Genomic DNA, 17,159 nt, shown 5'->3' with positions numbered 1-17,159 from the left:
TGTTTCATGCCAATATACTGTATAATAATGTGAAGCAGGATTTTTAAACATTGAGATTTCACAGAGAGTGAGACGCAACAGAAACAGAAACTAAGCGACTGACAAAATATTCTTAGTTACGTGAGTTATAATGAAGAGATGTGATTTATTATTGATACTTGGTTGTGCCATGCTTGGTAACTGCATGGTGTATGCTTCCACAGTGGTACATACATTTCAAAAACTGAGATGGGAGTTAAAAACGTTTTGCATAGGATTATCCTGTTAGTTGACAGTGACTGTGCGTACCTGTATCCGAACACCTTGTGTAACGGCATAGAGAGGGTGGAGTACTGGCCAACTTGCAGTATTGGACAACTTTGGCTTTCCTGAATTACTGATGCATTGCTGTGATTTGCCACCTGCCACAGATACCCAAGAACATCTATTTCTTCTGCCAAGAGATTAAAATATGAAAAGAAAAAAGTTTGTTCCATTGTACAGAAAAAAAGATGCTATGATAGTGAATGGTGACTGATGTCGAACATTCTGCCTAACATCTCCTATTATGTTTCACGGAAGAAAGAATGTAATATGAGCTTGGACCAACATGATGGATGATGCTGAATAAATGATGACAGAATTTGAATTGTGGGGTGAACTTTCCCTTTTAGGTGTGTTCACACTTTACTTGTGTTTCATTCATTTCCATTCAAATACATGCAAATACAGGAGAGTGGGAACGCAATCATTTTTTCAAGTTTCGTCTTTTGATGTTTATGCATGGTGAGCTCTGACTTGCAAATTTGTCTAGCCGAAGGATGTTTACCAAAAGAAGACCTAACAGCTAATATTAGATAGCTGATAATTTATTAAAAACAGAAGCCCTAACGTGTGACATCATATCCTGTTTCCCACATTCATTACAGGATCTGAAATAGTGTCTAGTGTGACCACAACTTACACTGTGAAAATGGGTTTTCACAGTGAAACGTTAAAAAAAAAAAAAATAATAGAAAAAAAAGAAAAATGATTTAATATGGCTGAATAAACTTGACTACATTAATCTAAATATTACTTAAGTAATATATTATATATAAATCAAAAGTAATTTTTAAGATTTAGATCAGGTAGAAATAGATCATTAAGGTAAAAATTGCATGTTACCACTTTTTATAGTGTAACCTAGATTGCATAATGGATACCAGAAACATCTGTTTCGGATAAAACAGCAGGTACAGATGAAACCTGAGACTGTAAACAAAAGACACTTAAACATTTTGCATTTTTCCAGTATTAATCAGTAGTTCTGTAGAGGTCTATGTGAGAGCAGTCACTCAGAAAATCAGTTCACTGTACAGAGAAACATACCTGTTCAGTCCTCTCATTAACCATTTAGGGGGTCATAACATGTCAGCTGGTCTAAAATAATGCAGTCATACTCTATACTGCCCACCTTTGTATTCTTTCTTTCACTTGCTCATTTCCTGTGGGCACTAAAGGTCTTACTTTACAAAGAGCACAGTTATGTTGTGTGTATGTGTGCATTAGCTCATGTTTCTGTACGTGTTTGAGTGCTTGTGAGTTGCACGATTAAGACAAAGTCATGTGTCGATTTTTTTCCCTTGATATTGTAATTCTGATGAATAGAATTTACATTTAATTACTTATTTCATATTTGTTATGTAGGCTACAAATCCCCCCCCCCAAAAAAAGAACTGCATCTCAATCACTTTATTGTTGTTTTATACATCAGTAAATCAAGATATCTGCCCTCTTTGTAGCATGACAAATAAAAAGGTTATTACAAATTTTAAATACATGATCCACAAAGCAAACAACAGTTATATCGCTGATTGGTACAATGCTCAACCACTGCAACACAACTTGTTCTAAATAGAAAATCGTAATGTGAATAGACCTTACTAGAATGCTGTAATTTACTCTTTTCGTGATTTGTTAAGTGTGGTAACTGTAATTCTAATTATTTATTAATCTAGTTATTTATAATTGCGCAGCCTATGAGTAAGTGTGTGCATACTTCCAGACTGCAGGCTTGTGTTTTAGTGTGCAGCATTGTGCAAAATTAGACAAATAAATCATGCTGAATACTGCATTTAATCAAACATGGAGAGAGTGACTCAGCAGGCAAAGCTCACAGTGAGCAGGTTTCTAACACACCTGGTCTGGCTGATGGGTTGGAGAGAGGACTCTCAGCACTGACGGCAAGACCATCAATGCACCATGTCATGTAGAGCATGTGTTTTTCTGACAGGGCAGCCAGTTTACTCTACGAGAACTGATGCATCACCACAGGCTTTAAGCCTGAGAAAGATTTGGCTTGGAGAGCAGGCTTCATTTACAGACAAACTAAACAGACCAAGAATCAAATATGCACACCCACTTCGGACTGAATAAACTGTTTTCAATTTTGACAACAAAAAACTTTTCAAACAGTAGTATGAAACATTGTCACATGACTTCAGCAAAAGGTAGGCATCTAAAAAAAAAAAAACAATTTTTTTAAACATAGCTGGGTATCATGGAGTCCTATTTTATTTATATATAATATAAAATACAGTGTCATAACTTTATGCAGTCCAATCCCACTTTCCCCCCAGTTTTAGCCCATGCCTCAACTGAAATTCAGCTGACATGAAATTACGCATGCTTCTGAGACACGCATTAAAAGTATTAAAGAGTGGGACTTAACTGGATAGAAATGACTACCCCCAATGAGTTATTATCTTCCCACCATTGATAGTCAATAATGATCACACTGATGACTTGTACTCAGGGCCGTCCTTAGCATTTTGGAGGCCCTAAGCAGATTTTCAAAATGGGGGCACCCCTAAGTACACCTTTCCAAACACACCCAACATCAATAACTAAGCAAGTTTAAATTGTGCAAATAAACAAGTCTATTTATTCAAAAGCATAAAGCTTAAACATGCAAAACTATCAACTGTTTAACAGCACAGGTATAACTACTTCAGAAATACAAAAAAGAAAGAACATAATTTTTTAAACAAATAAACACATATCACATGCACAAATTAATAAATGTATTTCATGAAATTCTATACAAATGAATAAGAACTAAATAATTTACCAAATTAAGGTGTGGTAGGCTACAGTAGAAGATATTTACACTTACTGTAAATAGTAGCTTATGCTATTTGCACCCTGGTGTATAATAAAATAGTATATAATCTAACGACAGCAGTGTATGAAGTATACAGTAAGTATTGTGACAGAACTTAACTATAATAGGAAGAAAAGCAAATACTGTCTTTAAATGTCGAGCATCCCTTTAGACAGAGCGATCTGTTCAGGTCCAACAAATGGGTAACCAAGTCACCACCATGACCCTCGCTTTCCGCCGGCCTGTGAGATGCCAAGCCGCTGAAAAAAGCTGCCAACCACGCGTTCCAGACGTGCGTGCACCCGTCCTCCCCTTTCTCTGCACTGCCCAACCTTTTGTGAGCCCCTCAATCATGACGAGAACATCGTGTTTACTTTCAGTGATATCACACCCCCCTTAGATGCTTTATTTTCACTTTTTATGTTCAATTTTATTTATAATAAATGACTTTCCAGTGGTGTGCACAGCAAATGTCTGCCTTTGCTTAAATGGATTAATAAGAGTCAATAGTGAAATTGGCAAAAGGTGGACTTGAACACACACTGCCCATGTAATTGATCTACTGTTTAACTAATGTCACTAAATGAGATCTTAGGCTGAGGAAGGCAAATTACTACCACTTATTATCACTTATCTCTCCATGTCTTTTCTTCAAAGTGTGTGTAATATTTTTAATAGTTTTAACAGATTCTATAAATTGCCATGCATATAGCTGGGCTGTGTGCCAAGTGCTATTTACACTTATTGCAAATAATTATTTGGCTATACTGAACCCGTGGTAGGGGGGCCCTGGTGGCCATGGAGGCCCTATGATATATAGCTTAATAGGCAGTGACGGCACTGCTTGCACTGGTAATCAATGGGTTAGACTTCAGTTGAATCAAACGGAATCACACGTAACTCAAAGGAACACTAATCTCACTCAGGGTAACTAAAAAAATAAACCTGTGTCATAACATAAAACAACATAATTGACATTCCAGTAGTATCAAAACCAAAGACAGCTGCCTCATCAAAAAGGAATGAGAGAACTATGAATATTATTACAAACGCATAGCCAGTCTCTCTCTTTGCCGGTGGCACAGAAGCAGATTTGAATCTCTCTAATCAAGTTAAGTCATTTTATTTGTATAGCGCTTTTCGTACACACATCATTTCAAAGAAGCTTTACAGAAAAGCATGCATTAACAAAAAATTTAACTGTAATATCTATAATGTCTTAGAGTGATCATTGTGTAGTTTGATTTAATATGATTGTAAATTGTGTATAAAAATAAGATCATTAAATAATTATTGTATTTAGAACCCCTGTGAGCAAGCTGAAGGCGACTGTGGCATGGAACACAAAACTCCATTAGATGTTGGTTAATGGAGAAAAATAACCTTGGGAGAAACCAGGCTTACTGTGGGGGTCAGTTCCCCTCTGGCTAACATCATGAATATAATGCCAATATTAGTTATTTATGTGCAGTGCAGGTCATGGTTTAAGATTAGAAAACTAAGTAAGTGTTAAGGTCCAGTGTTTAAAAAAAAGATTTTTTATGAAATGTAAGATTAATGAATAATGTCTTTGAAGTCCATCCTGAATTAACTGCAGAAGTTCACGTAGATGCATTGTCCTTTGTTAGTTGGCTGATGAAGGATTTTGTTGGCAGTTAAATTATTTTTCCTATTTATTCCATTTCAAGAGTGTAGTCCATCAATAGACAAAAGTGATGCAGGCAGAGATGAGTGAGGTGCATCTTTAGTTTGATTACATCAACATTCGAACTGTGTCGAAGGAGACAGTTTTTGACTATATTTATGTAGGTATAATAATAATTAGTCAAGTCACCATGATTTTGACAATCTTGGTAGCTGGTCTGGTATAAATTGGGCATACTGAATGTGGAATGTTGTTGTGATGACGTCACAACCAGCCCAGTTTGATCTGGCTTAAAAAAAAATTCCAGCACCAGTGTCCAACAGGATTACATTCCCCCTCTTCCCTTGCTCTCCCCCAGTCACATAGTAAACACATGCCAAAGTAAACACGCTCCAAACATGCAACAGTTTTTTTTTTTTTTAATCTTGCATTTATCTTTTACAAATTTCTTAACAAAACTTTCTTATAGTCTTTCTGCTCCAGGGACAGTTCTAGAAGGACAAAAAGCTGAAGTGCAGCAAGCTATGTAGCATTGCTGTCTGTTATCATATAATTTATGGCTATTAGTCAAGCTCTATTGGTCATACTGTTTCACGCTTGAAAGCAGATAGGTAGGCCCCTATCTGGTGACATAGCCTAAATTCCAGCTCTCTAGACAAAATTCCTTGCTGAAAAAAGCTTAGACCAGATGAAGAAGGTTTGCTGGTCTTAGTTTGGGTGGTTTTCCAGCCTGGCCAAGCTGATGCGCAGCTGGTATATTTTGTGCCCCAGGTGCCCCAAACTCATCTAAAACAAAAACAGACCAGGCTAGAATGCCAGCTATGATCAGAAAATCATCTGAAATCTGGTTTAAGCTGTTTTTGTTCAGCAGAGTGATTGAATCTGAACCGTTACCTAACAGCCAGCTAACAATATTAATATGTTACTTATATTTACATTTGGCTTACTTCCTGTCCTTACAAAGGTATATCAACAAATAGACTCTGCTGGCTGAAAGTCTGCAAAACAAAAGAAGTGATTTACAGGTTACAACCAACATAAAGAACTATAAATACTGAGGATATGACATCACATTCACATCAAAGCGAAGATGACTTCAGCCCAGATTTGACAATGCTGTCATCTTAAATTACATTTGAATAAAAGACAGAAACTCTCTGAGGACATTACACTAATTTAGATTAAAATCTAGAAGGTTGGATGGAGACATTTGGTTGTGAAGCATCATGGCAATATGGTATGATTTATCAGAAAAATGCTAAAAAAGGAAAAAAAAGGCAGGAAGGGAAAGAGGAGACAAATAAAAAAACGGATAAAAAAACTAAAGAAATGACACACTCCTCGCCTTCAGGAAAGGTTAAGGTCAAACAGCTCTTAACCAGGTTCACTCCAACAAAATGACTGATGCATTTTCCCTCAATTTAAGACAACCCAAAAAACATAAACCAGACTCCTGAAATTGTTCTTACTTGAAAAGTGTGTGCTCATGATCTACTGCCATATCCTGAGGGCACCATGGTGTCCCGATTTCAAAACACAGCTCATGTTCAAAGCTGCGTGGTTATGACATGGGTGATTGATCTTGGGGTCAGACAAAGCATACTGTCTGAAGACTCTTGTTAAGGGTTGTGGGTGATGCATTCCCGTTCAAGTCCAGCATTTTCCATAGGATCAGGCCTACTCTAGTGGCCGTTCTTGGGAGAGCATATACTATGCCAAACAGAACATTCCACTCCAACACATCATGTCTACAACATGAACGTGCAACACAGTGGATAACAGAGGGAGGGAGGGCAGGGGTGTAGCTGGGTTAAACCAACACTTTTATTACTTTACTAGGTGATCAGAGGGACCCGATCCATACCTAGCAATCAGAATATCATAGAGACTTGGGGCTGGGCTCTTTCGACTTAGTAAGCAACCATCTAGCAACCACTCAGAACACCTTAGGAATGTTCTAGCAACATCCTGCACACAACCCAAAAGCTGCTTATTGATAAAGTGTTCCCAATTAGATTCCGATTCATTAGCTCTTGATTTGCTTAAATTCTGATTAATTTGGGTATATTTCAGCTACACTAATATTTGTTTATCTGTACTCTCTCTTCCCTTTGGCCTGCTAACAAGATCAACTATTGATTCTATTACTTTCAACTGGTCAACCGTGATGGACGTAATGAGAACCCCTGGCATAGAGTAAAAATCAATCTCCTGATTTTAAAAATAAATATTGGGATTGTTGAAATGAAAAAATGATTAATTGAAAAATAGATTTGTTTTACTAACCCAGCCCTAACCCACAACACTGTGGCGACAACTTTTGGACAGGTAAGCACCACTCACATTTTCAGGAAAATCTTGTTCATTTGAATAGTCTTGAGGTAACTAAAAGTAAATAGATTGCTTTACATTCCACTGTTTTATCTGCAGTACAGCCCTGTCAGCACCTCTGTGAGATGAAATACTGATGTAAAAAGCAATAAATTATCAAATGTCAAAGAACTATTGCAATGAGAATTGTTTAGGATCTTAAGATCTGTAAGTAATTTCACCATTTGAGAATAACTTCTCTATGGCTTCCCAGCAGCCATAAAAAAGTACAGTATTGTTTTCCAAGACATGCATCAAAAGCCACAAATACAGCCCAAGTGAAGCCCACTTCATCATTGCCCGTGCCCTCCAGCAAAGACCCTTCTGATCACTCACACGTGGTCTGCCCATCGGAACGCTTCTCTTTCGAGACAAACAACATTTGTGGCCAAATTTTTACAAAACAGAAGTGGATGGAGCATTTGGAGAGGGAGTGCAAGGTAGAACAAGAATAAAAGAGACTGAGTGCATGACACAAAAAATACACCAAAAAATTACACTAAAAAGAGTGTGGAAAGAATGTGGCAGAGACAATAAGATTGAAATATAATTTGAAGGCAGAAGAATCGCTTGCTCGGCCCCTGGTAGTAAAGTCTTCGCCTCTCTCATAAAGCTTCCATAATGCTTTGTGGTGTGGGTTGGAGACTCATTTGAGGTGGGATGCAGAAATGACATATTACCAGTAAATCAGTGAAAATAACAAGTAAATAACAATTTAAATTCCAGTCTGTTCCTCACACAAAGCTATTGTATCGCTACAGGAGACTTATGGAGTCATATGGACCACTTTTATGACACTTTGGAGCTTGACAGCCCCAGTCTTCATTCCCTCATTTACATTAACTATTTTACTAATTAACTATTATTTTAATTTGCATTTTGTTTTCCATGGAAGGAAGAAACTCATGACAGCAGGGAGAGTAAAATATGGTGAACCTACAACATAGTGCCAGATGTGGATGTCTGCATCACGTGGGAGGTGCTTTCAGACACTGCAGTGCAGACACAAAATAAAATCCAGAATTGGCCTCAAGTTGCATCATGTCACGTTTCGTACATGCATGTTGCACAAACGTAATGTCACAGCTCAAAATTTACTAGGACTAGAGCCACTCCGGTGTCTGAAAACAATCACATTATGTTAGAACAGAGGTCTAGATTATTCATCTAGAGATCATTCATCACGACATTAGGCTCTTTTAATCTTTTTTTTTTTTTTTTTTTGCTTCAAATTCAATTCAATGTCATGATTAATCTCAGATCTGGTTGGTTTGATTTAAGGCCTATAACTCTTTTTTGAAGAATATTCTGAAATGCCTACGGACATTTTTAAAATACGGAAAAAGTATGCAATGTTATGGTCTATATGGGCTGCTCACTGTCACAGACATAGGCCCTGATTACACCTGGTATTAAGATGCGTTTCAGCTGATCCAATCAAACCTGGACAAGCAAGACATCAGCATTTACACTAGGGATGTGCGCTACGACTAATTTGACTGTCGTTTGAACTGAAGTTTTGTAACCGACTAGTCGACTAGTCTAAAGAGAAACCAACCTTCAAAAAAACAGTAAAAAAAAAAATGTATGCGACCAATTTAAAATACTTAGTCTATTCCAAATCCAATGATAAATTCTACTGAAAGGGGGCATTTATCTGTGACGTGCTCACCTTGAATTATGATCATTGTACTTTAAATTTAGAACATGATACGCATTCACTGAATCAACGTTTACAAATATTTAACAGGCATATTTATAAAAAACAATTGAATGAATAGTGCAGGATCAATGGAACAACCCTAATAGCCTGTTCTAAACAGAAATTACCAAGTAAAAGTTACTTAACATATTAAAACAGTCAGGACATTGTTGAAAATAATTAACAGGTAGGCTAAGCCAAATCTATGAGAGAGAAAAAAATGCGCTGAAATCTAATATGACAGCTGTTTGGTAAAGAACGTCAACCAATAACAGTTACGATGTAAAAAAAAAAATTTTTTTTAAAGTAGCTATAGGATAGAAAAAATAGGCCTGTGATGTAGCCTACAATAAACCTAATGTATTCTAAACATGACGTGCACACAGAATCAAAGATAGTTTAACCCGTTAAGCAGTCGGCGCCTCGTTGAAAATAGCCTTCTTAATCAGCAGATTAAAAAAATTGCATACCTAGTCTAAAACAGTTATTTTCTAGGCTACTTACTCAAAAGCATAAATTTTTGGATGAGTAAAATTAACCCGTCGACATGGTCTGGTGAAAGACGGGACTTGACTCACCTGAGGCGTCTATCCTGCACTTGAAAAAGCCTGCACAGCGGAAAAAAATAACGTACAAGCATGCACAGATGTAAAGAAGACTCAAATGTGAAAACATCCATAGGGACTTTCAAACATTTGGAAAGCCGATTCCCGCACCACCAAAGTGATTTCATTACTACTTTGCATGTCTAGCGAGAGGACATTTCCTGCGCGTGCCGCGAGTGAGAGAGGGAAGAAGCACGCGAAGCCTGAAGTGAAATTAAATTCTGTATCTGCTCCAGAAATCCTCTTTTTTTAAATAATATTTCTATTATTAATTCTATTTAAAATATGTAACATTAATATGACAGTAATTTAAGTGCAGCCTCTGTAAAAATATAAAGCCAATCGTAAATGTGTAAAAATTATTATCAGTTTAATGGGGGGAAATATTAACCGACTAGTAATTCCAGTGTCGACTAGCAGCATCAGAACCGTTTAGTCAACTAGTCTTGCACATCCCTAATTTACACCAGGTTATAATATGCGTCTCTTTTGAGCACTTGATTCAGGGTTTCTGATTTCATGACTGTGGTGATGGGGGCGTGGTCTAGCGCCGGTTTGTGAATGGAGAGCGAGTTCGGGAGATGAGAGCGGCAACGATTTTCACCTGGAGGGAATTACTGTATGTCTAACAGCTTTTTCCTATTTTGCTGTGAGAGCTCAAGGAGTATAAAAGGGAGCCAGACGCCAGAGGAGAGGAGGCACATAGAGTGCAATGTGTGTGTTGGAAGCTTCACTGCTAGGCTGAAGAGCAGCAGTTTCATAAGATGCTGTTGTTATTACATTCAGTGTAAATAACCTCACGTGGTTCACTGAAGCCGACTCCTGCTTCCTCCCCATATACTAGAAAGACCGTTACAATGACATACATCAAATGTTTTGCCAGTGTATGACTGCATGATAATGAGTTGCAAAAAAGTAAAGGAAGATACAAAAGCACTAAGAAATGGCACAATGTTTCTCTTAATTATACTTCTATATAATCTAAGCAAAAACATGACGTTTAGAGCAGAATTCTGAGTTATTTTAGTGGAGTACCTGTATTAACAGAGCTTCAGATGTGGGTGCATCTCGTGCCCCTGCATGTTGATATCAGGCACACTGAAGAAGTTCTTTGAAGTTCATGTATTCACTTTGTATTAAAATTGTCAGATCGGATGGTTATTTCCTCTTTCCTGTGAGCTGCAAGTAAAAGGCAAAGTTTAAACTCTTGCTTGAGGGCAACAGTATAGAGAAAATTGAGAAAAAAGTATTGAGAAAAAATGTATTTTTAAGAACTAGCCTATGAGTTGAAAATGGAGTCTCTTGAAAAAAATTCAGTTTGGTGTTCCTTTGAATAAGAACTTCTGGTTTTTGAAGCATCTAAGCAGACATTGAGGTGCAAATGAGAAGTTGAAAGGGGTCTCCTCTCGACCTGACAGATGGCTGAGAGAGGGTTAAAACTGGCTCAGCAAGATTGGATTGATGGGCTGTGATTCAGACTCTTTAGAAGATCTTAGAGGAGATCTGGAGATGAGAATCCAGACATACAGCTCATGTTTTGAGAGGAAGGTGAGAGGTCAGAAGTCATATTGATCCCATTTGACACAACTAAGCTTTGCAGTGATGACTGATGAGAGTCAGTAGAAAAGTCCCAAAATGTTCTGCTCTCGTAACTTCACACATTTCAATGTGAATAACATCTGCCTTGAAGGGTGTTTCAGTCCATTTACATGAATACAGAATATTTTACCCAACACATTACACTTGAGCAAGCAGGACATCACACCCTTGATCATCGTGAAAACGGCCTATTCAAATCGCATATGAAAACCTCATGTCATTCAAATGATTTTGGAGAACTTGAAAGGAACGGCATGTTTTCGATTATGCAAGCCAATGCAAGAGTTTATGCAAGAGATTTTTCTATAAATAATTTAAAGAGCCCATATTATGCTAATTTACAGGTTCATAATTTTATTTTGGGGGTCTACTAGAATAGGTTTACATGCTTTAATGTTCAAAAAACACATTATTTTTCTAATTCTGTACATTGCTGCAGCCCCTCTTTTCACCCTCTGGCTGAAACGCTCTGTTGTAGCTCCTGTCTCTTTAAAGCCCCCTTTTCCGAAAAGCCCAGTCTGCTCTGATTGGTCAGCTAGCCCGGTCTGTCGTGATTGGTCAACCGCTTAAGAGCGTGTGTCAGAAATGTAATGGCCCTTACCATAACTGAGTTTAAGGCTTCCTGAGAAGCTGTAAACACTATTGTAAATACAGTAACAGTAGCGTCAGTTTTTGCCATCCCAGTTCGAGCCAGAGTCCGATAATGAAAGTTTGGAAGAACAAGCTGATCGACCCGAACCACCTTCGCAAGCATGACTTGAGCAGTTTGTTTCACAGTGGTAAGTTTTAATTTTGTTACTTTCTTACAAGAACACTGTTGATTATTGTGAAACTAACAAAGTTTCAAGTAAAAGACACGTAGTGCATCTAAGTTAGACATCATTTGCTGAAATGGGTGTAGCCGAACTTTCTTCACCTGAGCTTTGAAAGGAGAACAGAGGCTTACCTCTGGTTGGACATTACCGGGGGTATTAGAGAGTTAGTGAGCAAGTTAGCCGTGGACTACCGTAGATAGCAGCCATCACATTACAGCTTGTAATTATATAATTATATAAGACTCTTGAGATCGACCATTTTGTTACACAGTTTTAGGTAAAAGCCGGCCCACAGCTGAACAGTAAACCCTTACCAAAACAATAACATTACACAGCAAGTTAGCTGAGCACTACCGTGGATTGCAGACGTAAAATTACCATTTGTAAAAATAAATCCATCTCCACACTTGATCACTATTCATGATAGTAAGAACAACAAACAATCTGCATAATTCTACACAATTGTAGGTAAAAGTGGGCCTGCAGCTGATTAGCAAAACTATTTAAACACAATATAATTAGCTAGCAGGTTAGCAGAGTCCTATATCTGTGCACTGGGTGTACACCATAGCTACAACACAAAACTCCGCTTTTGAACTCTCGGTAGCAGATAAATCCACAAATAATCCAACATACTTACAGGTTGTGATCCTGAAGCCCCAGATTGTCCCAAAAAAGTGGGAACTGCACCATCTTTCAGGAGTAACTGTCTTGAAAATCTGGCATTGGTTGTGGTTGTACTGCTGAGGAATAGTGATAAAAATATATTTTAACCACTGATTCTTCAATTCGTCTGCCTTTGGAAGTCCAAATAAAGAGGTTTTGCTTTCACAGTGAAGAAAACTACGTCTTCTCGACATGGAGAAAGCACTAACCCAACTCATCCTGGCCTCGGCTATAACTACCTTTGTTTAAGGGAGGGTCAAAGCAGCCCTTAGGCAGGCATTATGCAAATGTATTACATAGTTATGTAGATACTTTACGGAAGAAATGGCTGGACTACAAACCAGGCGTTTTGTGAAGTTCAGGAGCAGTGCTGTCTGTGGGAGAGATTAACTCCCTTTTGTGTGGACTTTGTGCTTTGTAACTTTGCAGACCTTTTACGTGTACAAAGAGCTATATTACGCACTAAAGGAAAGGTAAAATCCCAAAAAGCATAATAGGGCCTCTTTAAAGGCTTTCTGGCTTATCCAAGAACACAAAATCTCCTCCAAAGCAAATTGTATTTCTATAGTATGCACGAAGGGCATCTAAATAAAGAGCTAATGGACCTGGAGCTAGTTAGTGCATCAAAAAACAATAGTCTAGCAAAAAAGCCAACAGACACTGATGCTTTACTGTAGCAAGAAAAATGCATAACCTCTTTCCCAAGTCAGAGTTATACAGTATTTCTCCTGCAATTCCTGGAGAACACTTCCATATGGAAGCTTTAGCCACCCTACTCGATTATTTAGCCTGAACCACCTTATAAACAGTGATGGGCAGTAGCTTCACTACAAAGAGCAAAGCTATTAGCTTAGCTAAATTTCTGAGAAGCGAGGTGGTAGCTCACTAGTTTTAAATCAAGTAGCTTTTCAGTAGCGAAGCTATATTTTTGACTAGGTAGCGTGTAGCATTGACAAAAGCTACACCGCTCCATCATGCCTTGTACCCGGTGTTTACTATCGCCAGTTTTGAATCAGAACTAAAGACGTCCGATCACAAATGAATCGCTCATCTAGGTCAGTTCTTTACAATGAATTGGTCGTACATGATAGGAAAGCAGTCTGAATTGGTTTGCGATTCAATCTGAATGACTCAGAACGCTCACACAGAGCACTGCTGAATCATATGGTGTGCGCTCTCACTTGCCAAAACGCTCACGGAATATTTTAAAATACAGAAAATAAAGATAACGCTGGTTGAAGTGGATCTACAATCAATGGAAACCAAACCAGCAAATGTGTCCTATTGTTTGCCAGTGGTGAAGTAGGTCTTTATCAAGTTCAACACGTGTGTAGCTTGTAAACGACTTATGCAGGTAAATACATTTTTCAACCAAAAGAGTATCAAAACACTTATTAGCCTACACTAAAACACATAAAAAGTGTTTTTTGGACATGTACCATTACCTGGGAGCACCATGTTAATACAATGCTATATGAACATGGTAATCATATAACAAAGTACCATGATATTAACATTGTATTCTTTGAAGTACCATGCAAATACAGAATGGTACATAAATATTGTATTTGTATTTCAAAGTACCATGGCATTACCATGGTTTTTTTATGTGCACATACGTATTGTACCATACTGTATACTTGTATACTGTATTGCACTAAACTGTAATATATTGTACCATGGCTTTGATAAACATTATTTGAATAAGTCTTTTAGATGCTTTGTCTATTACGGTATGCTCCGTGCATCTACGGTTGAAAAAAATATAAAGTAGCTAAAATGTAGCAAGCTACTTTTGGTGTGTAGGTTGTGGCGTAACTTGCTACTTTCTCTGAAGTGTAGCTTTTAACTTAGCTTAACTCATTTTTCTGTTGAGTAGTTGGTAGCTTAGCTAGCTAAATTTTTTTGAGTAGCTTGCCCAACACTGCATATAAGAGGTCATATCAGGCTCTGTCCTTGGCAAAAATGCCCTCACTATCCAAACCAAATGGCTGATGTCCAAGAGTAATACATGGCTATCAGCTGATGTATCCGCCCTTGGCCCCTTTCATCTACATCCTGTGAAGCTCCGTAATCAGGGGGAAGTAGAATCGCCTGCAGCAGAGTCTTCCCTCCCTGATCAAATTATGCTAATGGAACGGGAAGGGCCAGAGGATATCTAAATTACTGTACCCCAATTATGTAGGGCAGCCTGAAGAAATTGCAGTTGGATGACACTAATAATCAAGTGATTAAAGACTTCCACAAGACATATTGAACCACCGTAGGTGAAGAGCACGGCTTAGTGACAACCCAACATGTGGTTGGGTTTGAGTAAAACCAAGGGGTCAGGTTTAAGGTGGTTAGCATGGCCAAGTTAGCCACTACTTTACCAGTGGACGATTTTTGGGAGGAATTCTAAAAAGTAAGAAATGGGCTTTTCACATTGTAAGGGGGTTTAGAGGAAAGGAGGAGGCGAGAACCGGCTTGACAACTTAAATAATAATTTATTAACCAAAAACACAACCAAAAACACACAACTAAAAACACAGCACAGCTGTCTGTAATTCTCTCTCTCTCGAACTGTCGTCCCCGGCCGCCTTTATCCCTCACGCGCCCCATCAGGCTGATTGGGGACCGGGTGTGTCTCATTCCAGCCCGGCCCCGCCCTCCTCGGCTCTACACACATCATAGCTAAGGATAGTCACTAATGAAGGGCTTGCGACTACACATTCTTGTGGTGCCATCAGCCAATCAGCATTAGCTGGGTTTCCAAGCAAATGTTTCACACTTTTTAAGCACATTTCTAAAAATTTGACTAACGAAAATGCACACCTTTTCACGTTTCCATCCACTACATCATGTGCATTATCTTTAGAGACCCCACCTTGTCATGATGGAGCAACTGAATAACCTCCTTTCTTTGGGGGAGAGTTGTATTAGCAGTATTGAAGCAATTGTACTTTACTTCATTTTATTAAATGGTGCCAGGAGAGGCTGCAGAATGAGTGTAATATCTCATAATGAGGGCTGAAATGGCTGCTATGCCTATACACCACCAGCCTTCATATACCTGGGAGCACCCGCACTCATAACTGTTCTGCCGGATTGTGAGGACCCACTTTAACAACCAGCTGTGGGTTAAACACTTACGTATGTCAAGGGCTATGTTCGAAGAATTGCTTTGTTGTGAGGAGCAAAGACACGTGCACAAATGGTCAAAACATGTAATCGTTTTGCGAATAAGCTGTTTCCATCACCTATATGCACATTCTGACTTGTGCAAAATCTACATCAGCCCAGCGCATAAACTTTAAAGCGAATTTTGAGAGTTTATGCGCAAAGCCACCAGCACCAGATAAGCAACTGGCATTGAGAATGGAAATGCTAACTTTCTCCAGATATTAAAGATCTGAGGAGTATTGTACAAGTGCACCTTATTAAGTGACCAGCACAATACATGGTCTAATCTCTCTTGCTTTTGCACAAATAACAAATCAAAGACAATAAGAAAATGTCATTAGACCGAGGTTCCATTTACTTGATAACTATGTCAGTTATCAAGTGTTTTTGTGGCAACCTGCTCTTTGGCCGTATCACATAATTATTCTCTTAATACAAGATGCACGAGGATACTGCTAGACTCGTTAGGACTGTCTACACACTGAGTGGCAGAACACTTTTTTTCTTCGCTCTGATACTCATCTGGAAAATGAATGAAAGATACAGGCCTTAAATAACATGGGGGGGAAAGTCTACTGGGTGCCAGTGGAGCACAAGGGAGAGGAAAAGGAAAGAGACTCACTAAATACCAATATGATCTTCCACTTACTGTACTATATTTTCTTGTTCAGTTTTGAAGATTCTGGAAAAACAATTAAGAAAAGTGTTTTGTTTTTTTCAATGATGTGTAATTCTGTCAAAATGCATTACCAGGCTTCATTTGCACTTCAATTCATGAATCACAATTAATATTAGTACTAATTAATATTAGATGTAATTAGGTGTAGGTATTGCTGTATTAAAACACTTCACAATTTATGTACATACAGCGATCAAGTAATGAAAGATAATTCTGATCTTCGTTTTTGGGCATTTTTAAATTTTTTCTTTTGTGTGTGTAATTATATTTATGTTTGTGCAAAACAGTCAAATACAAGAAGACACACACATGATATATAACACCTGACAAAAAAAAAAAAAAACAGCCTTTAAATTAAGTGAATCTTGTGTAACAACACTGTTAATGTCATAATGATGTCATTATGGCATAAATGAGACTGAATACTCTAGTTCTATGATTCAATAACATTAACCACCATACTGTATACCTCTATGTACGATACTGGTGGATATTTGTGGGAGTTTTCCTACTTTCCTGCTTTCCTGCCATAAAATCAGGAATTGAAGGAATATGTTATCAGTGGCCATAGCATTTTTTGGGAGCAGGCCTTTAAAAACACAGAAAGACTTGTTAAATCTTAGGAGCTCAGTCAAGCATGCCTACAGTTCTGTTGAACCTTCTCAGATTTGTTTAAATTGACAGCGCTTGGCAGCTTGATCCTGCAGGGAACAAGGGATGTTCCATAAGGAATACTGCAGCACAAATGCATAAAAAAACCACTGTAGGCATGGACACTTTGCTTGTAATAGC

At 38.1% G+C, this 17,159-nt stretch overlaps 1 protein-coding gene across 1 annotated transcript in view; it reads right to left on the bottom strand.

The window, feature by feature from the left end:
- LOC127430574 (collagen alpha-1(I) chain-like) overlaps positions 1-17,159 on the bottom strand; it is a 96,453-nt gene that overhangs the window by 52,548 nt on the left and 26,746 nt on the right. The window contains exon 2 of the mRNA XM_051680423.1: positions 289-433. Within this exon, the coding sequence (XP_051536383.1) occupies positions 289-433 (145 nt within the window). The remainder of the gene's footprint in view (positions 1-288; positions 434-17,159) is intronic.

This window comes from Myxocyprinus asiaticus, chromosome 40 (assembly GCF_019703515.2).
Source record: "Myxocyprinus asiaticus isolate MX2 ecotype Aquarium Trade chromosome 40, UBuf_Myxa_2, whole genome shotgun sequence".
NCBI classification, from domain to species: Eukaryota; Metazoa; Chordata; class Actinopteri; order Cypriniformes; family Catostomidae; genus Myxocyprinus; species Myxocyprinus asiaticus.
Note: the sequence above shows the minus strand (reverse complement) of the source record. Positions and strands in the feature narration are given on the sequence as shown.